The sequence below is a fragment of the Sebastes umbrosus genome, chromosome 12, assembly GCF_015220745.1.
Source record: "Sebastes umbrosus isolate fSebUmb1 chromosome 12, fSebUmb1.pri, whole genome shotgun sequence".
NCBI lineage: Eukaryota > Metazoa > Chordata > Actinopteri > Perciformes > Sebastidae > Sebastes > Sebastes umbrosus.
In genome coordinates this window covers 14695476-14723279 of record NC_051280.1, presented here as the reverse complement: position 1 = coordinate 14723279, position 27804 = coordinate 14695476, and the positions used below count along the sequence as shown (strand labels likewise).

General features: G+C 38.9%; 2 protein-coding genes across 11 annotated transcripts; one reads left to right on the top strand and one right to left on the bottom strand.

Annotated features, from left to right (window-relative positions):
* Positions 1 to 811: 811 nt before the first annotated feature.
* abcb8 (ATP-binding cassette, sub-family B (MDR/TAP), member 8) lies at positions 812 to 8307 on the bottom strand. Its single transcript, XM_037788649.1, has 16 exons — positions 8009 to 8307; positions 6311 to 6641; positions 6080 to 6235; positions 5274 to 5368; positions 4980 to 5085; positions 4728 to 4889; positions 3732 to 3817; positions 3541 to 3638; positions 3339 to 3444; positions 3198 to 3231; positions 2927 to 3063; positions 2742 to 2836; positions 2522 to 2655; positions 1763 to 1910; positions 1429 to 1679; positions 812 to 1210 (listed from the first exon to the last, which is right to left on the bottom strand). Exons 1-16 carry the CDS (start codon positions 8110 to 8112, stop codon positions 1127 to 1129), a joined length of 2127 nt encoding a protein of 708 aa, XP_037644577.1. The 5' UTR covers positions 8113 to 8307; the 3' UTR covers positions 812 to 1126.
* Positions 8308 to 10068: 1761 nt separating this feature from the next.
* atg9b (autophagy related 9B) lies at positions 10069 to 26881 on the top strand. Of its 10 annotated transcripts, none has more exons than XR_005209086.1 (16): positions 10069 to 10793; positions 11116 to 11159; positions 12033 to 12097; positions 13199 to 13369; positions 15705 to 15846; positions 16018 to 16766; positions 17550 to 17703; positions 17946 to 18125; positions 18266 to 18511; positions 18746 to 18978; positions 19100 to 19193; positions 19376 to 19460; positions 21324 to 21505; positions 26047 to 26093; positions 26260 to 26410; positions 26547 to 26881. XR_005209086.1 is itself a non-coding variant. In XM_037786792.1 (14 exons), the coding sequence occupies exons 1-13, from the start codon at positions 10685 to 10687 to the stop codon at positions 21485 to 21487; spliced, it is 2436 nt and encodes an 811-aa protein (XP_037642720.1). In that variant the 5' UTR covers positions 10070 to 10684; the 3' UTR covers positions 21488 to 21505; positions 21670 to 25861. The 10 variants fall into 10 exon arrangements, 2 of the variants coding, with proteins under 2 accessions (XP_037642720.1, XP_037642719.1); XR_005209084.1 differs by having other exon boundaries at positions 26216 to 26410; XR_005209083.1 differs by having other exon boundaries at positions 26209 to 26410.
* Positions 26882 to 27804: the final 923 nt, after the last annotated feature.

Below are 27804 nucleotides of genomic sequence, written 5' to 3'. Positions count from 1 at the left end.
TTTAAGAAGCTGGAATCAAACAATTTTTACCTATTTTCTTAAAATTTCAAAAGCAGATTGGTGCTGTATCTCACGTTATCCAGTTTAGTAATGTTTTTGTGTTGTGTGCTGTTGATACAGGCATTGTCCTAGGAACTATTTTTGCTGGAGGGACTTTATACTTTCTAGCAATGAAATATCCCCTGGAGACCTCATGTCTTTCCTAGTGGCCTTCCAGACTGTTCAGAAGTAAAAGACACAACATGCTCTACAATCATTGCTCTTTCTTACCATTTACAATTAACTGTATCAGTTTCAATGTAGATGTTAACTCCTGTATTCTTTGTGCTCAGGTCATTGGCCAGTATCTCTATCCTTTTTGGATAGGTGAGTAAAAATGATTAAACATGTGTAGAGCATGTGGAAATGTAGTATTATATTATGTGCACATACGGTATGTAAACATCGGAAATATGATTTAGTGAGATATCAATGTGTCAGTCTCTAACTTTTGTTCCAGATGGTGAGAGGATTAAGCTCTGAGGCCTGGGTCTTTGAATACCTAGCGTTGGCGCCTACCATTCCTATGTCTGGAGGCATCCTGTACGATTCTGACAGGAAGAGAGGATTTTACGAACATTTCATTCAGGTTGGAACATCATTCTAATTTGATTCATTTAATAGGTGACAACTAATCAATTAATCATTGCAGATCTACTATCCACAAAGCATATACTGTGTTAAGTTTCTTCAAACCTGTATTTGTGAGAAAACATGGACATTCTGTGTATTATGATCCATGTAAAAAAAAAAAAAGGACAACTACAGTGTACTCATTAAAACAGAGTTTAATCATTTTTTCTACCACAATATAATTGATCATTCTATACATGAAAAGAGAAAACAGTGTTATAGAAATCCCATTTAAATTAGATACAGTACATTAGTGTAGTTCATAGGCTGATCCAGTTGGTCCGCTTATACATTTACATACATTTGAGAGTTTGTCATAAAACTAGACAGCTGGTAGATTTACATGACATGTATTACACAATTTATTTGTTCAGGCAAGCCTTTCCTATGAATTTCATTTGAAAAGAAGTTCCATTACTCAGTGTAAATCTAGAGTAAACAGGTTTTGGTGAGTTCATTTCTGCCCCTCAGCTCTTTGCCTGCGGATCAGATCATTGTAAAGTCCTCCTTTGGTCAGTAGTTCCAAGTGAGTCCCAGCCTTAAAAGATAAGAGGAAGCCGTTAGATATAATTGAAACCTATATGACACACTCAGTACATTGAGATGGAAGCTACCAATATATAAATTACTGAACATGGAATCGAGTTAATTCGCTTCAGTGACTCTTTGAACTTACAATGTACTCCAATAAATTAGCCGAGACACTTAACGGGAGATAAGAGCACCTCCATTTCTCGGAATACTCTGCTACCTCACCTCCACAATGCGCCCATTGCTCATGACACAGATGAGGTCAGCCCCTCGAATGGTGCTCAGCCGGTGGGCGATGATGAGCACCGTGCGACCACTTGTGGCCCTGTCCAGAGCCTCCTGCACCACCCGCTCTGACTCTGCATCCAAGGCGCTGGTGGCTTCATCCAGCACCAGGATGCAGGGGTTCTTGATCAAGGCGCGGGCAATAGCAATGCGCTGCTTCTGGCCACCTGATAACGTCGCACCTCGCTCACCTGGGTTTAGAAAATCTAGAGATTAGCATTTTAAATGGCACACAAATGTTAATATTTGTAAATGCCTAAACGAGAGCACATACCAACCACGGTGTTGTAGCCGTCTGGGAAATCTGTAATGAAGCGGTGAGCGTTGGCTTGCTTGGCTGCGTTGATGACCTCCGCATCTGTGGCCTCAGGCTTCCCAAAGCGGATGTTGTCCATGATAGATGATCCGAACAAAACTGGCTCCTGCATAGATACAGCGAAAACTGGACCGTTACAAAAGTGTATAATTAAAGGAACAGTGTGTAACATTTCGGGGGATCTATTAGCAGAAATATAATATTCATAACTATGTTTTCATTTGTGTACAATCACCTGAAACTAAGAATTGTTGTGTTTTCGTTAGCTTAGAATGAGCCCTTCATATCTACATAGGGAGCGAGTCCTCTTCAGAGTCCACCATGTTTCTACAGAAGCCCAGAACGGACAACCCAAACAATGGCTCTAGTGAGAGCCTTTCGCGTTTTTACGTTACCTGAAGGCCACTGTAGTTCTCTGACAAGCTTGTGAAACTGTGTTAACATGAGCTGCTGTCTGACTTCCGTTGCTCCTAAAGTAGTGTTATTATGGTAAGGATGTCCTCTGAGCGAGGCGAACGGCGTTACCACATTTTGCACTCTACGGCTTACGTTACTGCAGCCTTGAAAAGGGAGGAGTGAGCGGAGGGGTACTCGGTTGCAAAATGCAACCACACCACTAAATGCCGCCAAATCCTACACACTGTACCTTCAAACCGTTTTATTTAACTTATTATGAAAAAAATGGGATGCATTACTAAATCACTAAACAATCTTTACCTGATTGATAAATCCAATGACTTGTCCCCTGAGCCAGGACAGATCAAGCGTTCGAATGTCAAGTCCGTCCACCATGACTACACCGCTGGTCGGGTCATAGAAACGCTCCAGCAGGGACGCCACAGTGGACTTTCCTGCATCGTATAGGATTAATTATTTATAGGCTCACCATTGCATTGTTTACATGTCACACATTTACAATCATTAACAAGTAAATTACCTCCTCCAGATTCTCCAACAATGGCAACAGTTTTACAAGGTGGCAGCGTTAAGTTGAACTTCTTCAAGATCTGCTGGCCAGGTCTCGTTGGATAGCTAAAATAAATAAACCAATAGATAGTATCCTCTGATATTTATGTTCAGTTAATGTCTCGAAATCGATGTCAATTAAGATGAGGTTCCAACCTGAATGAAATGTCCATAAAATCCACTCTTCCTGTCAGAGAATCGTACGGGATGCGTTTTCCTCCAGACATAGGAATGGTAGGCACCAACGCTAGGTATTCAAAGACCCGGGCCCCAGAGCTTAATCCTCTCACCATCTGGAGCAGAAATTAGAGATTGACAGCCTGATTTCTCACTAAATAATATTTCAGATGTTTACATATGTGCACATAATATAATGCTACATTCCCAGATAACACATGCTCTACACATGTTTATCATTTTTACTCACCTGTCCAAAAAGGATAGAGATACTGGCCAATGACCTGAGCACAAAGAATACAGGAGTTAACATCAGCTACATTTAAACTGATACAGTTAATTGTAAATGGTAATAAAGAGCAATGACTGTGGAGCATGTTGTGTCTTTTACCTCTGAACAGTCTGGGAGGCCACCAGGAAAGACATGAGGTCTCCAGGGGACATTTCATTGCTAGAAATTAAAGTCCCTCCAGCAAAAATAGTTCCTAGGACAATGCCTGTATTAACAGCACACAACACAAACACATTACTATACTGGATACAGCACCAATCTGCTCAACATTGTTTTTATCAGTTAGTTAAAATACACTCACAGTTAAGGGTGATGTTTGACAGTCCTTGGAAAACTGCAATTCCAGCACCAAGATTTTCATTCATTTCACATGATTTGTCAACTTCATATGCATAGAACCTGGAGGGGAAAAAAAAGACAAACATATTATCTCTGACACACAGTATACTGTGTCTCTACAAGTGCTACATATCAAAATATACTCTCACTTACTGGAGCTCCCGCTCCTCCATCGCAAAAGCTTTCACTGTCCGCACATTGCCAAGCGCCTCATCTGCCACTCCCGTTGCTTTTGCCACCTTAAATCAAACAGAGTGAAGTTGAGACACAGTTAGAGCTGCAGCGATTAATCGAATAGTTGTCTACTATCAAATTTAAATGTATCAAATTCAGGTGTTTTGATAATCGATTAATCGCTTTGAGTCATTTTTTATATTTTCTGGTTTCTTTCCTCCTCTATGACAGTAAACTGAATATCTTTTCAGTTGTAGACAAAAAAATAACCAGTTAATTGAAGAAATAATCGACAGATTAAACGACAATGAAAATGATTGTTAGTTGCAGAGTGGATAGTGTCATTTCTTGTAGTGATGAGTGAAATCTGTACAGTATGTGAGCTGACACAAAGTCTTGCACACTGGTGAATATTAGCCATCACTATCATTGTATTATGAGCTCATTTGCCTGGGCTGATTGACATTTTTCACCATTTTCTGACATTTTATAGACCAAACAACTAATCGATTAATCGAGAAAATAATCGACAAATTGTACATGCTGTAGGTACAGACACTGAAAATTAATATATACAACATTCTTAAAGTCTTTTCTTCAGATTGCTGGATTGTTTGAAGTGTCGATGACATCTCACAATACGAGCAAAGACACATCTTTCTGTTTGAATGTCAGCCCACAAAATTATGAGAATCAGAGTAGGAGTCAAGAAGAAGTTGGCATCTTGCAACATTTGTGGGCAGAAATGACAACAGATCTATATTGCGTTAAGAGAGGAGGAAGTACTGTAGAGTATGTCTGCCACTTAAGTAAAGAAGGTCTGTTCTGCTCACTCATATCTAGGGCATTTTGAATTATCGCTGTTCTGATATTGCAGCCTCTTGTGATTATGGCAACAAATCTCAAACTGTATACAAGGTTACAGTCCTAACAGAGATTCTGAGCATGAAATGATAATACTACATTCGGTATCACCTGTTCTTGAGCCAAACGGGATAGTTTGCGGAGGAATGAGCCAAAGATAGCCCCCGCTGCCACCAGACAGGGCAGGACAACTACCGTAAGACCTGTGAGTTTAGGGGAGATGATATAGAGAGAGACAAAACATCCAACTGTCTGTGTAATACTCCGCAGACCCTGCAAATATGCAAAAAAAATAAGTATCAGAAGGCTGAAACTGTATAGAATATTGTTATGATTTTACAATGCAAATATAGCACTTAATACCTGAGAGATGACCAATTTAAAGGATGACTTGAACTCCTGAATGTCAGCAGTCAAACGATTCACCAGCTGCCCAGTTTTATGAGCATCAAAGAACGCCACATCTTGCCTGAGACAAAAACAATAACACCGACAATGTTAACAACGCTTGTTGGACTACAAATGTAGTCCAGACATAAGCTCAACACAGGTCCATTAGCATAAACATGACAGCATACTGTCTGGTGATCATCGCTTTTACTGTATCCATTGCATTGTTTTGCTCTAACATTGATGTAGATATGTAGATAAATGTACCTCAATAAGGATGCGAAAAGAGTCTTCCTCATGTCTGCTGCCACTCTCTCCCCCACCTTTGAAAGCAGGATGATGTAGCCACTCGTCAGCAGGCCCTGCACACAAAGGAGGTGATTAATGACCAGAGCGACCAGAAAACACCTGTGACATTTCTAAGTTTTCATGCACATTATTTTTCAGAATGAAAGTAAGTGACAAAACATGCTTAGGGTAGCGTAATAAGCATCATATCTCTTTATGTGATCTGCGAGCCGTGACTGAACGGGAAAGAAAATGTGTTGCCCACAGTTACATGTTATAATATAATCCAATACAACGACAACCGCCTCAAAAGTGACGGTATCGCAGAGTTGAACAACACTTCTCTGACATAGTTTCAATAAAAATACGATAACAAGCTCCATAAAGGTGGCAGTTATCTTGGAGCTGGATTGCATTATATTGTCCAGGTGTTGCTTTTATTGCATCCATCCCCTGGGTTTCTTCTCAGTTAATTAGCAGATAATTAAATGTCCAATTATTATCCCCTATACTACAATTACATATTCTAAAAGACTCCTTGTGGAAATAAAACATCTGACCAGGCAATCATGGTTATATCAGGAGTATATCTCCATTTGAAAGCAGAAAAACAATGGCATAAAATAATGTACAGTACACTAATACTTTATCATTATCAAAAGACGTGTGCTAACATACTTAGTCCATCATAGACCGATTGTACTTGACACTTGTTGCAGCACTGGCATAGTGAGTTGTGCAACTACTTAGGGTGTTGACATACTGTATTTCTATGTGTTACTTACTTGGATACCATACAGTCCAAGTAATTTCAGTGCAGGACCTCTTATCTCATGGACATAATTCCCAGTCTGTTCTCTCAGGTAACGTGCCACTACATTCACCAGATCCCCGAGCATCAAGGGGATTTGAATGTTCAAGAGAGCCGCACCAAAAGCAAGCTGAAAAGAAAAAAACACTCAATTTTAGTTGAGTTTAGAAGCATTGACATTGCATTGTAAGTGATTCCACCTTACCACGACAGCACCAATGAGAGCAAACAGCTGAGGTTTGACAAATTCCCACAGGATACGCCATTTGAACTCAGGCGCAGGGTTTTTAGCTACAACTTCCAGCGGTTCGTTGTTGTTCACATCTGCCTCGCAGTGAGCCACGTGGCAGAATAGTCGTGCAGAGACGGTGAGTACTGCTGGAACCAGGATGAACTTCAGGGCCACTCCAGGGGGTTTGGATGTTCGAGTGGCGGATTGTCGGACAGCTCTTTGAGCGAGGCTCCAAGTACGACTGACGGCATTTCCAGGCTGCTGTGAGGAGCTGTACGCTGGAGATCGTGGAGATGTGTACCACCTGGATATGAAAAACAATATTAATATATCATGAAAGTATTGGAAAGTTAATGTAACAAATGCTGTAGATTTTAAGGCTACAGGGTTTAGATTGGTCTGAATTAGGGCTGCAACTGGCGATTATCATGATCAATTAATCTGATGATTACTTTCTCTTGATTGATCATCATCATCAATGATTACTCATCATTAATTAATTAATTGTTTTTCCATTTTAGGACATTTGGACATTGGAATAGCAACTTGGGCAACGTAAACAGGGAGAATGATTACAGTGTCCAATAACTCTTTCACTATTACATATTAATTCTTGTTTAGTTTCTTAAATTTACAAATAATGTAAAACAGAGAAAAAGCTAATCCTCGCATATGAGAAGCTGGAGCAGGCAGATGTTTTGCCAGGTGTTCTCAGAAACGACTCAAAATATTAGTTGATAAAAATTCACAAAATGTCTCATGTTTTACATTGAATAATAATAATACGTTTATTTATTAGGGGTGTAAGAAAATATCATAAATATCAAATATCGTGATATGATGTTTTGTGATACGGTATCAATTTTTAAATAATAGTTTACATGCAAATATTAATACTTTATTTAATTTGCAAAGAGATGCGCCCTCTCAAAGTAGTGCTATGATGTTGGATGTTACAAAGAGTGTGAATAATGCAAATGCAGATCCTTCTGTTCTGATTGCATAAAAAAAAGTCTTTAAAACAAATTCTCAGATTTTATGCAGGTTTTATGCATATGGTGGTGGTGTGCAATATCGCCTTGCTTACAGTATCGCAACATATTGCAATATATTGAATCGTAACTCCTGTACCATGACACGTATCGCCAGATTCTTGCCAATACACAATCCTAGTATTTATGCAGCACCTTTCAAAACAGTGCTTCACAAGACAATAAACACAAATACATGAATACAAATAAAAAACAATCAAAACAGAACAACATCACAGAACATATCAATAACAGTATAATAGTTTAATAGTAACAAGGTGATGTTTTGTCTTACACTGTGGACTTAAAGAAACATTATACAATTTTAAATGTTGTTTTGTTTTTTTTACAGTTGAACTCATACATGAAAATTGTGGTTTATTAATTTTCTATTTCTGAAGAACTCAAAACCACACATGCACATCCCACTGTGCCTCTTGTCTATAGCTAAACACTAGAGGGAAAACCAGCTATGTCAACATGCTTGTCAGTGTTGTTTAACTAGCATGGCTTGCCTTATATATATACAGTATATATATATATGTATATATATATATATATATGTATATATATATAGCAGCTACAGGTCACCTGGCAGAAGCTACACTAGTCACCGGTCACACTGGTCACATTGCCCTACCGTGAGAGTTTCCAAATGTCTGCTGTTTTATTGCATCGCGGGTGTAACGACAGTGACCGCACCGGAGCAGTGATGCTTGCTCTACAGCAGAGTAACTGAAACATGTCTTGTGTGTGTATTTCAGTGATAACAAGCTCGTTAGGTTCAAATGATCGTTTAAGCTCTACAGTAATCCACAGCAGGCACCCTGCAGGCTGACATGTTGACTTCTTCTTCTTCTTCTTTGGGGTTTATTTGCGGGTTGGCAAACCAGCTTAAAGGTGCATTACCGCCACCTAGTTGTTGCCTGTTGGGTTTGAGTTTGCCAGGTTATGATTTGAGCATATTTGTATGCTAAATGCAGTACCTGTGAGGGTTTCTGGACAATATTTGTCATTGTTTTGTGTTGTTAGTTGTCAGTAATAAATATATACATACATTTGCACAAAAGCAAGCATATGTTTTCCCAATCCCATGTTGATAAGAGTATTAAATACTTGACAAATCTCCTTTAAAGTCCGTGTAAAGCAAAAATAAATATGCATTCTGGGTTTGTCACACCACAGAAAAATGTGTTACTAACCACCCAGACAAATTTTAATGAGGGTGTGGAACAGTAGATTGGCAGGAACAAAATAAATAAATAATAATAATAAAATAATAAAATAAATAAAAATCAAATAAAAAACAATATATTTGTTTAATAATTATTAATAATAATAACAATAATAATTAAATTCTCTCCATTATTCCTGTTGCCCTTAAGTAATTAATTAGAAGATTGTGTACTTTCTTAGCTGTCTTTCCTAGCAGATTCCCCATTATAATATTTCCATCATCTCTTTTTTTTTATTATTATTATTATTTCAAAATGGCAGTATACATAGTAACAGCAGAAAACATAAAAAAAATTAAATACAAAAGAAGCATAGCGAAAAAATAAACAAGGCGCTGTGCCAAACATAAAAGGACAACAGAAATAAAACAAAACCAACATAAAATTAAAAAAAAGAATGTATTACTGTCTTTGTCACTGTAATCATACCAACCAAATATAATATTTCTATAGTACAGTGCAAAATCTGATAAAATGTTAACAAGTATAAAATTATTGACATCTTTCCACAATTCACATGTATATTTACAGGACCAGAATAAATGAGAGCAAGTTTCAGGATGTGATTGGCAGAAGGAACAATTTACATCTATTATGTCACTCTTTAACTTTTGTAAGAAACGTTTCACTGGATAGAATCTATGGATCAATTTAAATGACACCTCTTTTACCTTATTTGTTAGAAGGAACTTTTGCGGTAAGGACCAAACTTTCTTCCAGTCAATATCACTAACACAATTACTCCAATAAAATGTTGCTGCTGGAGTAGAACCCATGCTGTCCTGTAAAGAGCGCTCTTTTAATACATCCATGATAAGAACATGCTTTAAAGTTGACACTGACCCACAATGCATTTCGGCGGCAAACAGATGACTTCATTTTTTATTTTTAATATTGGTTTGTGACCACAATGTGCTTCTTTTTCACAACAGGCAACAAAACAAAATGACTAAATTTTAAGCAATCTGTGCAACATTGTTAAACAGAGACACGACAAAAAATAGGATTTTTTTTTATTTATTTTTTTATTTCAAAATGACATTATCCATAGTAACAGCAGAAAACATTAAAAACATTTACATACAGAAGAAGCATAGCGAAAACATAAACAAAGAGCTGTGCCAAACATAAAAGGACAACAGAAATGAGACAAAACATAAAAAAACACAAAAAATAAATAAATAATAAAAAAAGACCACGCGAGAGTATGACAATAATTTCACTTAAAAACTTTAAAGATATTTGTTTGTTACATTGCGTGCATAGTCCACTGCCATGTTGACACTACAGATGACTTCATTTTTTATTGTTAATATTAGTTTGTGACCACAATGTGCTTCTTAATCTCACAACAGGCAACAACAAAAAAGACGATTTTTTAGCGATGTGTGCAACATTGTTAAACAGAGACACGACAAAGAAAATAGAACATATTTGGGGAAAAACGAGAGAAAACTACAAATTCATACCCGGAAATGACGCAGGGGTGAAAACGGAAGTGACGTTGTGTTGACATTTGTTTGTGAAAGACAAAAACAGTGGACTCACACTGGATGGGGTATATGTATTTATGGAAACCACCAACTAACAGGCAGACTGAAGACCACCGTATCGTGATTTATAAACACAGCTGCGTGTTATAAAACGAGCTCTGGTTCAAGATTGGACTCTAAAGCAAAGACGGAGAGAAGATTTAACATCAGCAGACGGACGGAGAACAAAACAAACCTATTTCACCCGGACTGGACTGCATGAGTGGCTGAATCATTCACAGGCTAACCAGCCACCAAGACAGCAGCTGAGTTATCTTTAAACGATCAAATTCATTAGTTAATCTGCCTAAGATTCGTGTACTTAATTCTTACCTACCACTCAGTGTTGCTATGGTAGCGCACTACTAGAGACTAGCAAGTAAGCAAGCTAGTGTTAGCCGTAGCTAACCTTGTTTGTGCTGCTTGAGCTGCTGAGGAGCTAGCTGCATTATGTAGCTGAGGTTACTGAGGCTGCCTTCGTTTCATACAGTGTTTACACTACAAGTTGCTCGTCAGTTGTTGGGGTGACCTTAAGAATGTTAAAGCACAATGGCCAACTTTGAAGCCTACCAGGAGTATCAGAGGATCGAGGACTTCGAGGAGGACTCTCCACCAGGAGAGGAGGATCTACTGGTCCACGTGCCAGAAGGCCTGAAAGGTAAACAAAGTCCACTAAAGTATGAATTATCTTTATTATAATTGAGCACATTGAGAGTGTTTATACCTAATAAATACGTGGGTAGCCTTAAAAAAACAGATGCAACTGGTTCTTTTGTTAATAGTCTGTTTATTGTCAATACTGTATATACTGCTCCTATTTTTAGACTTCCTTCTATTTAAATGCTTCATATTTTGTTACACTTTGTTTTTTACTGTGTTAGCTGATGCATCTTGTTTTTTTGCGCTATCCCCTTTGCTGCTGTAATAAAGGAATATCTTATCTTATCTTAAAGTGCTAATGCTTTCCATTTATGTTACAGACTCATGGCACCATATCAAGAACCTGGATAACTTCTTCAAAAGGATATCCTTTAAATTACAGTACAGTTAAATAGCAGGTGTCTTGTCATTGCATGTCCCTGGCATCATACCATGCTGACACACAGACTTATTAACATGCTTGTTGTCAGTGTTCATGTTTAGTATCTGTTGAATTTGTTTACCTCTTGACTGCCCCTTTTTACAGTCATACTACTAGGGATGCACCGATACCAATACTGGATCGGATATCGGGCCGATACTGACTCAAATAGGTGGATTGGATATCTGTGACAATCTATTAAATTCAATTCTGTGTTTATATGCTATATAGATTAACATTATATACTGAAATTTTAATTCCTGTGTAAGTTTTGACTAATTTGCTGCTGCATCAAACAGATTCACACTTTAATTATAATTCCTGTTCATTCTCAAGATTTTTTTTACCAAGTTGCTGGTGCACAATTTATTGTTTACAATGCCGTAAATTAATATCTATATATTTCTTTTTTACATTTTGTTTTACAAACATAGGAAAGCAATGTTTAAGTCAAGCCTGTTGTTGTCTTACACATAACAGAATGATCCCAGTCACTTCCACACAGTGAGGCATACAGCTTATTAATTAAACACTGGTATTGGATCGGTACTCAGTATCGGCCGACACCCAAAGCCCAGGTATCGCTATGGGAACTGAAGAAGTTGGAACGGTGCATCCCTAGTTACTACTTGGGTCAAAGGGCAAGGGTAATTTCTAGAGATCCTTGAATTTGATGATATATCTGTGATATCTCATGTTGTCCTGAAGATTGTCTGTGCTTAATCAAGGTATTTTCAACAACTGACCAATTATAAGGCTTTGTTTAATGTTTTCAGATAACGTCTTTTCAAATTTTTCCTTAACCAGTCAGTCCACATCTATCATTTCCATCAAAAGAATGGCTTCGCTTGTATGATGTTATCAGAGTTCTTCGAACTTGTGTAAGTACAAAATACTGATGCCTAGAGTTATCCACATCATGAGACACAGTGACATGCTTTTTAATTAAAAGCATTAGGTAGGGTTTGCAGTTCAAACGAGAACAGTATGTCACTGGTCATTTTTCATGTTGTTGTTATGACAGTTAAGTGTGCCTCAGGCTCCAGCATGAACAAGTTCAGCCAGAAGATTTCAACAGCAGCTGTACTTGGAAGCTCATGTCAAATAATTTCCCCACACTAAACTCTAACATTGGGATTATTTCTTTATTTACTATTAACTTCATTACTATTTTTGTTAGTATCACCATTTTTGGAGCATTTCTCCTGGTATAAATTATTCTGTTAGCCTTAATCACATCACCAGGCCAATGTGTCAGCGCAACATATTGTTGTTTTTTTCTGTTCCTGCCACCTGAAATAAGTTTTTGCTCTTACTAGTAGGCCATCTTTGTTATTGGGTCCTGATCTGGTGTTTGTCTGATTCTGGCCACAGTTGGCTTATTAGTATGGGGCCCCTTAAACCATTAGCTGGAGAAAATCTGTCCACATATCTGCCGAAGATTTGTGTACTTTATTCTTAACTGTCACTCAGTATTTTTCATGTTACTATGGTAGCGTAGGGTTACGCAAGCGTTTTCAACCAGACTAGCAAGTTAGCAGGCAAGTGTTAGCTACAGCTGATGTTAACCTTATTTGAACTGCTTAAGCTGCTGAGGAGCTAGCTACAGAATGTAGCTGAGGTTTCATACAGTGTTTATTACAAGTAGCTCATCAGCTGGGGAGGACATGGGGGGGAAATCTGTCCACATAATGACACCCCAAAACAAACCTCAGTCTGTCAACATATTTAATTTTTAAGGGAACTGCAATTGATCTGTCTTATCTACTTGTACATTAATCACTTCTCAGTAATTGCAGAGTGCATCGTCTGTTGCCTGATGGTTAGAAATGTAATATAGTCACTTATCTCAATGCTGTATACCAATATTAATCTCTTTTGTCATTGGTATTACTTTGGGTTTGCTTGTTTGTTTGTTTTTACTGTCATTAAGTATGATGCCTAATCTCCTTGTTTTTCTTTTTTTCATCTCATCCCAACAGTCAGTTTTTGTTTGTTGTCACGTTCACAACGTTCCTTGTCAACTGCGTGGAGTATGATGTCTTGTTTGCCAATCGAGCGGTCAACCACACCGGGCCTGGCCAGAATCCCTTGGACAGGAACAAGGTCACTCTTCCAGATGCCATCCTCCCTAGTCAACAGTGCACTCAGAGGTAATCCTGTTCAATACAGTAGTACATACATTATTTTGGAGAGCTTTAGAGTAGAAACGTATATTTTTTCCTTTAGGGGGGCAAAATGAGTAGAAAAGTCAAGGTGAATAAATCAAAAAGGCTAAACAGTCGCAATAAATGATGTGCCCGTCTGTCCTCTCATTGCAGCCAGTTTGATTAGATGCTTTGTTCTCAAGCAGACATGGTCTTGGATATTATTAGAGCCCTTTTAGAGACGGGCCTTCAGAGGGATTTAATTTGTCTGGCTTAATACAGTTGTAATCAGACTTTCAGACTTCATTTCTTATTGGATCGTGTCAGATGTAGCTTCAGACTGCAAGATTACAGACATATTCACAAGGAAGGAAAATGGAACAGTAGCATATTTAGCTGAATCCTGTGGATTTCTTGATTAACCACAGAAAATCATGAGAACTTGAATTTGTAATGGTAGGTAATGTCTCTTTAAGCTCTTTTATTAACTAATAGCACTCTAAGTAATGACCTTAGCAGAAACAATCTTTTGTTTCTACTACTTGGTTATTAGCCAACTTGAGTACCCATTGTTTTTTTTTGTTCTTAAACAGTTGTCTCAAAAGAAGCAACTTTAACACACATCCAGATTGAATAATTTGACCCACATGTTAAATTTTTTTATTGTGTATTATCTTTTTGAAGTCATCTGCCAAATTAAAGTTATTCATGTTGGAAAAAGGTCTTAATGCCAGTGTGATAATAGCAGATTACAAGCTAGCGTTAAAGGTTGAATTTGTGAAAAAGGTCCTATCAACAGGCATAAGGTTTAACCAGATTGATTTGATGTTTCATTTGAAGTACATGTGACATCTCTTTCTATGAATGTATTTCTTTCTCAGTTTCGTTGTTTATTTGAACCTGAGATTGGTAGCCTCGAGTTGCCACGTTCCTGTAACTGATGGTTGGTTTCTGGTAGGAAGGTATTTGTGTACCGTGCTAAGACTGGCTTTAGGGAACAGGACAATGTAATTGATAGCTTTGGTGGGGTATAACTGTCCAGCCGAGATACTGACAGATTGGCCGGGCCAGCAAGCTGACAACCACATGACACCTCACTTGCCCCACCAAACCTCATGTTGTCATATTTTTCCAAGATGAAGCCTTGTTTTTTTCTGATGTTTGTAAATAGGCCTTTCATTAATTTCTGACTGTGGCTCTTCAGTCGTTTATAGTCTGTGACGTACAACTGGTCGAAATTCTAATTTGGGAACAGCTTGTTCCACAGTTTGGAACCTCTCTGTCCCCCTCATATACTCAGTAACTTCTCTAATTTCCATTTTGAAGCCAGATGCATGTCCTGAAAACATTCTCATATTTTGTTTATTATTTCTGAAAGTAAACTGTTATAAAATGATTTAAAAGAGCATTAACAACTGCACAGATACTGGCTAATGTTTGTTTATAAGTATGGGTAACCAATACCCAATGTGCTCTGTGTTTTAAAATGTAATACTCGGAAGATTCCTTTATTTTAGAATAGGGCTGCAACTAACAATTATTTTCATTGTTGTTTTAAGCTGCTACTGATTTTGTCAATTAATCGCTTAGTTGTTTGGTCTATAGCAAGTCAGAAAATGGTGAAAAATGTCGATCAGTGTTTCCCAAAGCCTAAGATGACGTCCTCAACTGTCTTGTTTTGTCCGCAACTCAAAGATATTCAGTTTGCTGCCATAGAGGAGTAAATAAAACAGAAAATATTCTCATTTAAGAAGCTGGAATCAGAAAATTGACTTTTTTTTTCTTAAAAAATCACTCAAACCGATTAATCGGTTAGCAAAATAGTTTGAGATTAATTTAAAAGTTGACAACTAATCAATTAATCATTTAATTGTTGCAGCTCTATTTTAAAATGAAGTACGCTTCCTGTCCCACTACCTGTTATCAGGACTTAAGTGTCTGTTTGATACATTATAACATATACTGAGTAAAAACGGCAGATTTTTTCCATCTGTTTATCATGTTAGAAGTTAAGTAAATAATAAAGGGTCAATTTACAGTGTCATAAGAGGAGAGGGGGTGTCATGTGTGCCTCTGAGAACCCACTATAGATGTTGTGTCTGCATCCCAGATTTCAAATGAGCCTCCCCCTTAGACACTTTGTCAGGATATTTATAGACTTGCTATCTTTCCATCCCATTCCAAATATTATGTGACTATTGTGCCTCTTTCTGACATGTTCTGACATGTTTGAACAATGCTCTACGTAGTCACCAATGTCTAAATGACCAAAATCCATAACTCTGACAGATATACAGTATATAGCCAGCCATGTCTGAAAAGGGCATTTGTTTCTATTCAGGATCCAAGAGGACAGCTGGATTATATTCCTTCTCATCATGGCAGCCATCTTCTGGCTCTATCGACTTGTTAAAGTCTTTTGCAATGTCCTGAGCTACTGGGAGATCAGGCAGTTCTACATCAAAGCACTGAAGATCAGGATGGTAAGTGGGAGACCTTATCATTTTAATGCTACAAGGGAAAAGTAATCAATCATGTGACTAATGGCTTATGCTTATAAAACCATGAAGATAACCACACCTAAAATGATGAGTCGTGTTGTCATGCAACATCTCCGTATTATTAGTCGGCTTACGCTGTGCTCCTTGTCCCAGGATGAACTATGCAACTTCACATGGCAGGAAGTCCAGGACCGGCTGATCAGCCTGCAGCGAGAGCAGCAAATGTGCATACACAAGAAAGAGCTGACAGAACTTGACATCTATCACCGCATCCTGCGATTCAAGAACTACATGGTGGCCATGATAAACAAATCGCTGCTGCCAGTGCAGCTGCAGCTCCCCCTGCTGGGCAATGTGGTGTTCCTCACCCAGGGCCTCAAGTACAACTTTGAGCTCATCCTCTTCTGGGGTCCCGGCTCTCTGTTTCAGAATAAGTGGAACCTGCACCCAAAGTACAAGCGGAACGGGAACCGCCTAGAGCTGGCGCAGCAGCTCAGTAGAGTTATCCTGCTGATGGGTTTGGCCAATTTGCTGCTGTGTCCCTTCATCCTGGTGTGGCAGGTGCTGTACGCGTTCTTCAGCTACACCGAGGTGATCCGCAGAGAACCGGGGAGCCTGGGTGCGCGACGCTGGTCCCTGTACGGTCGCTTATACCTGCGACACTTCAACGAGCTGGACCACGAGCTGCATGGACGTTTAGGCCGCGGCTACAAGCCCACTTCCAAATATATGAACTCCTTTACATCACCAGTGCTGACTGTGCTCGCTAAGAACTTTGCCTTCTTCTCAGGCTCAATTCTGGCTGTGCTCATTGCACTGACAGTCTATGATGAGGATGTTCTAACAGTGCAGCACATTCTGACCGCTATCACTGTGCTGGGAGTGGTCATTACGATCGCCAGGTGAGTTTTCAGAGCCAGGTTGTTTTTTTTCTTCCTGGAGCCGTTCCAGGATCGCTATATGTTAGAATGAAGGAAGCTCTCTGTTCTTTGTAATTGTAACTCTTGCTGTTTATATCATAATATACAGACAGCTGTGTACCAAGGTTATAATAGTTTTGAATTTGTTTTTGTTTTGACAAGTCAATTTCATTTTAGTTTTACTTAGTTTTTAGAGTGTGTTTCATGTTGATATATTATAGCTGAAAAATTATAGCTGAAAAACTAAAATTGAAATTAATTTGCATTCATTTTTATTTATTTTTTTTACCCAGGAAATATAATTTCAGTTTAGTTTTATTTATTTTTTTATTAAAGGATATAGTTTATATTTATTTTCAGATTACTAAAAATATTTTTCACTGGTTATTTTTGTTTTAGTTTCAGTTTTAGTTTACTATAATGACCCTACTGTGTACTATGGAAAAATAGATTATGATTTTGAATTGTTTTGATCTGGTTTATTAAATTTTTTTGTAAATATTTAATTTCTTAGAATTTATTTTAGTATTTTATTGGTGTTCAGAAGCTTCTTTCCAGTTGTCGGGGGAAGTAAATTGTAAAGGAAACTGTAGACATCCTGCATATCACTCATTTATGAACGTAGGAAAATTTAAACGGGATCCTTGTCCCCTAATCATTTACAGATTTTCCAGCAAAAAAACAAAATATACTGTACAAAACTGTCCTGTTTTCCTAATTTATACAGTTAAATAATGTGCATATTTTGTACCTGTCCTGCACCAGGTCCTTCATCCCAGATGAGCATATGGTGTGGTGTCCAGAACAGCTGCTGCAGTGCATGCTGGCACACATTCACTACATGCCAGACCACTGGAGGGGCCATGCTAACAAGGGCGAGACCCGTGACGAGGTGGCGCAGCTGTTCCAGTACAAAGCGGTGAGGAACGGAGAAACTCAATGGACAGGAACACATTTGTCACCGTCTAAACTAAAGTTGCGGATGAGATTTTGTTGTGATTGATGACGTTTGATAAGACTTTGTCTGGATACAGTCTAATAGTATAATCACTGGATTTATTAATGCATTTTTGGGAACGCTGACATATATTTGACTGTGTAGAATAGGAGCACATTTAAGATTGGACTTTGTACAATCAGTTTTTTCTCTGTCCAAACCAGGTGTTCATCTTGGAGGAGTTGCTCAGTCCTATTGTCACACCCTTCATTCTCATCTTCCACCTGAGGAATAAGTCTCTAGAGATCATTGACTTCTTCAGGAACTTCACTGTGGATGTGGTTGGAGTCGGAGACATCTGCTCCTTTGCGCAGATGGACATCAGACGCCATGGAAACCCAACAGTAAGATGTGGTCCTTCTCTTACATAGGATTCAAGCCTGTCAGCCCATTAGCTTTTCTCAAACTGGAGACTCTTAAGAGCAAAGTGAATACTTAATTTGATGTTGCTTGAATTGACATATATCTGTAAATGTGTTTGCAGTGGATGTCAGAGGGCCAGACGGAGGCCTCCATATACCAACAAGCTGAAAATGGCAAGACAGAGTTGTCTCTTATGCATTTCACCATTAAAAACCCACGCTGGCAGCCGCCTCAGGAGAGCTCAGTGTTTATCAGCCATCTAAAGGAAAAGGTGCACCACGATGCACAGAGTGGCCCCTCCACCCAGCTGCTGCTGTCTGAGGCTCCTCTCTGCACCTCGCTGCAGTCCAACGAGTCAGGCACTGGGGTAAGATCACACAAATAACATGTACCCCACATGAACTAGTCATGTTGACCACATTGCAACGTAAATGTTAATAAATATTCATTGCCACGACTTAAATTAACCACAAATTAAATAATTCCAGAATAGATTTCTCTGCATAAACTATTGATCCATAAACTACTAGCTATTTTCTCTGTTGCAATGTAATCGTATTTACTTAGTGGCTCTGTATTGACCTTTTGTTGTTGTTTCCAGCCTGATAATCTGCTGGCCAGCGTCCTGGCTCACCCCATTCTAACTGCGTCTGGACTACAAGGGCGAGACCATCGCTTCATCCCACCGAGCACCGCTGCGTCCGCCGCCGCCAGCGTCCTGGCCTCTTTGTCCACCTCCCAGCTCGGACATACCAGCCGCTCACATGGCCTCATGCACTCATCCGTCCACCCTGAGAGCACCATGTACCGCAGCGATCGCACCTTCATTGACAGGTACTTATCACACGTTGCATTTTTCTACTATGTTATTTACATAATGTAGCTAGAATAGTGTTTGGACGAAATAAATAAATAAATAAATGTATGTTATCTGCTTTGGTTGTTTCTTTCTTAGTATGTCTAATGGTGACTCTCGCATCCGGAGCAATACACTGCACTCAGAGTTTGCCTCAGCAGAGATGAGTCTCCATGCCATCTACATGCATGAGGTAATGTCCTGCCTCCAGGCACTGCAGTTTACATGAATATATGAATCCTCCTTTTCTCTGTTGTGTGCCTGGAGTGCAGGTGTTGTGTATTTGATACTGGAGTAACAGTTTTCAGTATCCCTTGTAGACCACTAGTCTAGTTCTCTGTTCTACTGTACATTGACAACTGCTCATCTCTCCAGCTCCACCAGCAGACCTCTCACCCACAGAGAAGTTCGGGGCAGTGGCAAAACCCAGTGCCAATGAGAGATCTGCACACAAACCCTGGTAAATTAAAATCTTGTTTTTGAAAAACCTCGCAGAAATATTTGGTTAAAAAGCAAGTGACATGTTCCTGACAGTGTGCTGTTCTGTTTGTTAAGTTTGAGAGAGGATTTTAGACCCACATTTTCTAATTCTTTTGGACATAAACATTGAATCTAATGACCCTGTGTAATGGAAGAAAGATTGCTTGTAGTGCTGAAATCACGGTCATGACCCGAATCTGCAGCACTTAATTACACACTCCAGTCAGAACAACAACTGCAAATTGAGAGCAGAGTCCTAAAGGACTTTAGATTAAGTCAGAATAGATTTTAGAAGCAAATATGTCTGCTTTAATATTTGTAAATGTAAAAAACTGTCCGTACACCGTAGCTCCCTTAAGTGCCATTTATTAGCACATCCTCAAGTAGTGATGTTTTGAGCAGATGCCCTTCTTCAGACTCACTTGAGGATGTGCTAATAAATTGCACTTAAGGAAGCTACAGTGTGCCGAGCTTTTTTTTTTTTTTACTTTTTCATTGCTGTCTTCTATTTGTCCAGCAACTGCCTACTACGATTTTTGATACGCGACCACTTTACATTGTCTGCTTCAATATTTGTCAAACTTTCGTTATACTACATGGTAATACAGTACAGAAACCAAACCTGCACTAACAACGGTAACATAACTGAAAATATGAAGCTCATTGTGAGTTATTATAAGTCTCAAGTGTCTACAAGTTGATTGTTTTAACTATAGTAGAATGAATGGAGACCAATGGCTTTGCCAATTTTATACACTGATTTATACACTGTTATGGAGCAGTATGTTAATTTGCCAGGTGACCGGCCTTTAAAAGCTTTAACATTACAAAAAAATGTTCTCGGTGAAACACTGATCATTAAAGGTCGGGTTGGTAATGCTGAGAAACCAGTAAGATTACAGTAGATTTTAAAAAAAAAGATCCAACCGAAACTGCCAGCCCAGTGTGGCCAACTCTTTCCCAATGAAAGTAGCCAGCAGCACTAGTTCCAAAAGTCCCTAAAGCTGCCTTCACATGATAAGAGATTTGCTTTTCACTCACCGCAAGTTAGGGCGCAGAGCCTTCCAGTGGCAGCAGGTAAAATATCTCCCCAAAAAAAGAGTGCAAGGAACGCCATTCACTGTTTCTAGGCAACAACAACAACAGTTGCAGCTGTTCTCATTGACCCCTCAACCGAAGTCAAAGTTGAAATAATATGAACTTTGAGCGCAGCGCTCGGGGGCGATTTCGAGCGGTGTGCCACGCCAAGGGTAGCACTTCTGCCTAGTCGGGCGGCGCCGCTCTCCCCATAATAAAACAAGTGCACAGCCAGCGCAGAGCGATTTTATAGCTGATCATGCAGCTTAAATTGAGAGAGAAAATCGCCAAGTCAGCAACACCACAGACAGTCCCTCCCCTCAGGCCTCCCTCCAAAGCCACTCCCCCAAAATTATCATTATGAACGTAAACAACGAACACGGCTATTGTTAGTGCTCATAGCTGTCAAGCCGGCGGCTTGTGGAAGACTCCGGTAATGCGTAATTAGTGCACGGGCAGAGTGCACACAGGTAGACAGACAGGCAGGTAGCCCGTCCAATCGTTTAATTCGGGTCTCATAAAATGATTGGACAGGCTTATTACAGTCCTGCGACAGCCACAGATACCGTCAGAGCATTTGATTTATTGATTGCTGATGGGATGTAAAGAGAATTTCAACTGATATAACCAAAAAATGTATTTGAACAACACTACCAACCCTACTTTAAATCAGGTGGGACTAGATTGAAATGTTTCAATAACCTCCCTTGTATTAACTAGACTATGCCTAAGAGAGCCTCTGACTTTGTATCAACACTCCTTTCAGGTATCCAGGCACACAGTGGCCATGGTACCAGCATTTCCATGCCCACCGCTGTCCACCTCGGTGGCTGGCAAGAGGAGGAGGAGGAGGAGGAACAGGAGAATGAAGATGATCAGGAGATTAACAGTGGATCTACTCCAAAACAGGGCACTGGGAGTAGTTGTTGAAGTGCCTTATGTCATAAGGTATATAATCTCTTTTAACCTCTGTAATATGACACATGTCTACGATCTATGCTTTGTGGTTCTGTATCCTGTGTGTTCGTCGAACCTAACAACAATGGCCTTTTATCCTACAAGGGATACATCGCCATGATAATTTCTCCTCTCTCTCTCTTTTTTTTTTATAGTGTTTACATTTTACTTTCTTCTATGAACATTGTGGCCTTAGATGATCTTCATGGAGAATTTAGCATGGACCTTTAAAAACATTATTCGTTGTAGGAGGGGCTCATTGAATAACCACTGTCTCTGCACCTCCGCGCCTCATCCTGTCACACCAGGCAGACTATGGCATCAGGGAAACCATACGTCTTCCGTCCGATCCGTCTTGATTTTGTCATAAACTTGTACATACGAGCTGTGTTTTAAAGTGACAGAGAGACAATAGAGTGTATTCATAGGATCACTGTGTGAATAGGAGTGCAAAAGGCTCATCGCGACTTCTGCTGAGCCGGCGTGTGTGCACACTTCCAAGTATTTGTGCATCACAAAGATTTACAGCGTGAGTCTAAATGAGGTTTCTCACAGAGGGGATGGTCTGTGCTGCAAAGACTGCAAACCGTATTGTAGCTGCCTGAACAATTTTGATCACCTCAAATTCATTATTTCAAGTTGTGCTGTTTGACCCTGGTGATTTTGTAAATACACTTTTACGTCTTACTTATCCTTTAAAAAGTCCACATTTTTACTACCAGAGCTAATCCTTGAAAAAAAGATACCAAGTATTGATTTAATGAAGAGCTGACTTGTACAGGAGCTGTACTACTAAAACACAAGGTGTAGCTGGCAAAACATGTCTTTAAACCAGACATACACATGTGTTGATGCTGCTGACCGTGTTCAGTGGTCCTAAAGATTTTTGTTCAGTATTAATATGTCCACCACTCATGTATCAGGACACTATTCCTCAAAAACAAGACTGAAAGCGTGGGCCCAAAATACACTTGGCGTCAAAATCCCAATGCAGATATAAGATGTCTTTTTAAGTCGATTTAAGCTAGACACAAAGTCAGCTTTATGCCTTAACAACTATATAAAAACATGCATTTAAATAGATTTTACCTCAGTGGTGGTGAAGAAAAACTCCAATCAATACCTCTGCAGTGTAAATACTCTTGTATAAATATATATATATACAGTACATATGAGGTTCATTGCCGTGAGCAGGAGCATCTTTTAACTGCATTTTGATTTTAATGGCAGGCGTAAATGGAATCTGTTCTTATTCCTTGTCTAGCAGATGTTTTAAGTCAAGCATTGATATCCCAGAAATCATGGGTAGGAATCATTTTTTTTAGAACAAAACAGGGTGGTATTGCTTTTTACAAATCTTTGTTGTGCACATTAGCATTTTGTTTGCGCCCTTTTTCCAAAACGCTGACATATAAAAAAGTGGAACTTCATCATAAGGGCTGATTTCAGAGTGCGTGTGTGCGCTGTTGCTTCTGCAGCTTTAGATTTGATGATTTTAAAGACAGCAGTTCCTCTCAGTGTTGGCTTTGTACTTTCAAAGTAAGAGCATGAGAAGAAAAGAAAGCCTTTCCACAGTCTGCATCATCTGTTAGCTTTAGGTTTATTTATTACCTGTTGCTCATCACATATTTAACTGCTATATATGTGTATTATTTATTTTAAGAAAAGATTGTTTTGTGAAATAATTTGATTTCACAATATCATGTTAATTAAAGAAATGGCATGTGCCCCCACTAAAATGAGCAAAAAAAAAAACATTTTGATTTTGAAATTCTGATAAAAAGGTTTTATTAATGCAAAGATAACATGGCCCGCTGCATGATTTTGAATGTGATTTACACTAAAAAATAAACTAGGACTAAATCTGCTTGTCGATGCAGTGCACAAAAATATCTTTCTACACATTTTTTTTATTATTGTATTCTTCATCATCGATCACAGTAATTTAGATGTCATCCTCCTAGGGCTGACCCGAATGCTTCGAGGCTTTGAAGCTTTGACCGTTGCCATGGTAATCAACCTCCAAATCAGTATTTTGAATGCTTCATTTAAAAAAAAGAAATATATAAGTATGTAATAATAATCCTAAAAATCCTAAAAAATAGTCCAGTAGTGCGGCAGTGGCACTGTCCCAGGCACTGAAACTGGGAAGATGGAGATAAACAGACAGAAGAACATGGCAGCTTGCTTCAAAGCCCAGAAAGTGGTATTCGGGACAGCCCTACATCCTCCACAATTGCAAGACTTCAGAGGGTACAAATGTGTCTCTGCCCTCCCGCGTGTTTAGAAACTATTACACTTTCTTTGTGAGTGTGTCTGTGGAAGGAATGCTTTTTGACACCTGTGTAATTATGCTAACATGAACTCCGATTTTGCACTGACAGAAAATAAACATTTGTTTTAATGTGTATGTACAGTACTTGCATCAGTTACATTTAAGGGCAGGTCTCAAAAAGGGACACAGAGTCAGTCTCCATCCGGAATGACCTCTTCTCGTTGTTTGTATATAAGCAAAGCATCGGCACGCGTTGTGTTGTATCGTCGTCCACAGCAGACCCACAACCATAAGGTCGTTCTTACCTCTGGTCAGTAAAAGTTTCGCCCTGTAGAGGACGATGTGTGTCTCTCACGCTGTTAAATATGCTTACATGGGTATTGTGGGTTCATGTTATAGAGACACTGGAGCTCAGCTTTGTGCACAGAGTTGATTTCTGTTCTCCACATTTACACCTCACTGTTGTGTTTGTCATTTTATTTAAAGCAGTGCCTTAGTATTAAGGATTAGTAATTGCTCTTTATAGAAGCCATTTCATGTAAACCATTGGATTTATGTTCACAGATTTAACAGCACATACTATGTACAGTATTTTATTTTGGCAAGTCATTGTGTATAGCATCAAGTATGTAGTGAATGTGGCTTGTAAGATGAGTTGTGAACTGATCCTGTGTCAGTCTGTTGCATCCGACAGCACACTTCTTCTTATCATGGTGTCTGAATTTGCACTGTCCTCAATATCCTAAAGAAGCAGGAGTGTGCCTTGTAATCGCTGGTATCATCACGGCCAACCCTCTCATCTTACTGTGGTTTCTTATCCACTAATACACCAGTCGAACAATCACAGTGACTGGAACAAGGTGCTAAGTTTTCATCCTGAAATGTTGAATATGTTTTAAGACATGTTTTTTTTTTTGTTTTTTTTTTGTTATAGGTTTGTCTGTTTGTTTTTGTTTCTGTAAATTAAGAAACACTAGCTGAAAAATGAAACATGCCAAAAGAACTTGTTTTCGGCACAGCTTTACAAAACGTGTGTGTTGTTGGTTTTTTTTTTGTGAGTGAGTAGAGAGGCAAATCCTATTTTGAGTGTATTTGATCATGTCATGTGTGGTTGATTATGCAATGTTTATTTGAAATAAAAATATATTTAAATTTTAATTTAATTTGTTTTATATTGCAATTGCTAGTTTGCATTGGGAGCTTGTGGGATTACAGCGTGAAACATTTTCTCTACAAGTCGTGGACATATCTGACACAGATTGGTACTGCCTTTTATATATCAACTTGGATTTCTGGTGTTTATTTAGCGTGGCTCAATGATGAAGTAGAGCCTGATAAACTAAGTCTGAGATGTCCTAATATGGTCACCGTACAGAGATAGAGATGGAGACAGACAAACCTCTGTACAGTGACCAAATAAACCGAAAGTGTGGGAATTAAAACTGTCTGACTTTGGCGACTCCTAGAGGTGGTATCGAAAAAGACACTATGGTAGACAGCATTGCAAGGTGTAACATGGACAACGTAATAACAGACAAAACAAACAATGATGGAAATAATTAACCAACAAAATAATGATGTACCTACTGATAGAGAATAATATATTTCATATTATTCCATATTTCTGATATAATCTGATTTATCGTCTTTGTCTTTATGTGTTGAACTCTTATTTCCTTCTTTAGGGAGCAATAAGAGCTCACTAGCGCAGGAATACTTAATCCTTTAGACTTTATTTACACAGACTTTATTGCTGATCTATTCAGGACACACTGTTCTGTGTGTCTCCTTTGCTCTCTTCCACTCCCTCCTGTTCAGCCACTCACTATCAGATACTATAACCAGCTGATTCCTCTCCTGTGCAGACCAGATAAACACTCTTGGCTCCGTTGAAATCCTGTAGTCTAATCCTTAAATGAATGATTGGTTACATATTTTTGTTTCATGGTATTCTGTGCTGGCATCATATTGCCCTTTGTACCCCTGTTGTCATATACTGGTACTCTGTCAATACTGTAAATTATATCCACATTGTAAATAAACACCACATGCCTCTATTTTGAGACACAGTATTTTGTTTCATCTGTTTTTTTTTTCTATATCCAATTTGGTTGTTATTATTGTTCAAGTCCCCATAGCACATTTTAGGGACATAAACGCCATCTGCTGTTCATTCTTGGCTATCTGTCCTTGGTGCAACTGACATTTGTCTCGCTTGTCGTCTGCTTATGTAAATGTTCTTTTCAATGTGTTTCAGCTGTGAACATGATACAACCGTGACCTTATCCTTGAAATGGCTAAGAGGTCAGGTGGAAGGCCGTGTAGGTCACATATTGGAGAGTACACATTACAACCATTCTATGGAAATTGTCTCATCACAAAGACATTTTTTAACTTGGGAGTTTATTTAACTCTATAGTTGCTAGGTGCTATGTGCCTGTCTGCTGCCCTCTGCTGTATTGTGCTCCAGGTGGGTGACTACTGGCCGAGAGTGACTTTTGGACGACTACCAAAGGTTGTGGAAATAACATCCGTGATATCATTTGATGCTATTAACTGGTTGGGCGTCAAAAATGTAGACCCACAGAAAGAGCAAAGATTGAGGAGAAAAACAATTGGAGGTAGGTCAAAAAAAACGTTTTCCCATATATTACACATTGTTGATCTAAAATGTTTGGATGGATGTGGGACAGACAGAGACAAATGAGTTATCCTCTGATTTGTTGTCATTTTTTCTTTTTCTCTGTATACTTTCAGGAGCATGGAAACCAAACACAGTAGCCAGAACAGGATGACGCCGAGGCGAGCAGCAACAGTGGATTACTGTCTGCTAGAGTTTCGGGGAGTTTAAATCAGGGTCCAGGCGACCTGCTGCTGTCAGTCACTGGCACTGGGGGAAAGCCCACTCTGGAAGAACCAAGAAAATACCACAGAGGCCAAAGAATAGGGGAAGAAAGGGGTACGACTTGCTACCCCCTTGTTTCTACATAAGCATTAAATATAAGAAATATAATCATGTCTGTAAATCTGTGATAAAGTAGAGCATAATAGAAATAAATGCCCTGCTATCTAATGAATGCTATGTCATGCTGAATGGTTGCTGTGTGTTTTAATCACCGTGAAGATGACACATTACCGTATTTTAGGCTTTTGTACAATATGAAGTCATGACTTAATTATGGGTCTGACCAGCTGGTAATGCAGCTGTCAACATGGTGGCGGTGGAAAACAATGTGTCACAAGCTACAGGGCAAGTTCAATCACATTCAATAGAAATGTATACATACAGTACATATGGACAAGAGGAAGCTTCTAGTCTTACTCAGAAGATACTGTCCATAAGAAAGGGAAGGTTACTCAGAAAATGGACAGAATGACACTGAAGAAATAGCGAGCAGAAAGACACAAGGGTCAGCAGGCTATGATCAAATAATGCGTTCAGTACACCGATCAAAACGGTGTTAGTGCAGCTGAAAAAGTAGAAGTATAGGGAAGCAGTTCAACCTCACATGTGGAAAAGCATGACAAGTTCAAATGCTTAAGGTAGTTTGACATTCAGCTATTTCAGATTCAATTTGGCTCATCCCCATGCTCAGCTCAGACGAGCCAAAAGATCATTAGATACAGATGGAGAGGTGGCAAGAGATTGATTTGCAGGTCACCAATTTGCACATACAAGAAAGGTTAAAAAGTGTTCTAATTTTAGTTTTAATTTTTTTTGTTTTTTTTCTCAAAGTGAATCTGAGGTCATCAAAAGTCCTGTACTAGACAATTTTCTGGCATTTCTGGCTGCCTGTGGATCTACAATCTGACTCCAAAGTAACTCCTGTCGAGTGACTCACCACTGGTTTTAATGACCTTAACTACCCTAAATGGAAGTCTGAAGGGCATACATAATTTGCATTAAAATGTGATCTTTCCTTCTTCAAAGATGGGGCCACTATGATAAACTCTAAAAACATTTATTTTAGGCTTTTTTTTAAGTACTTGGGAGGATATGGTTGGTATTTTGCAG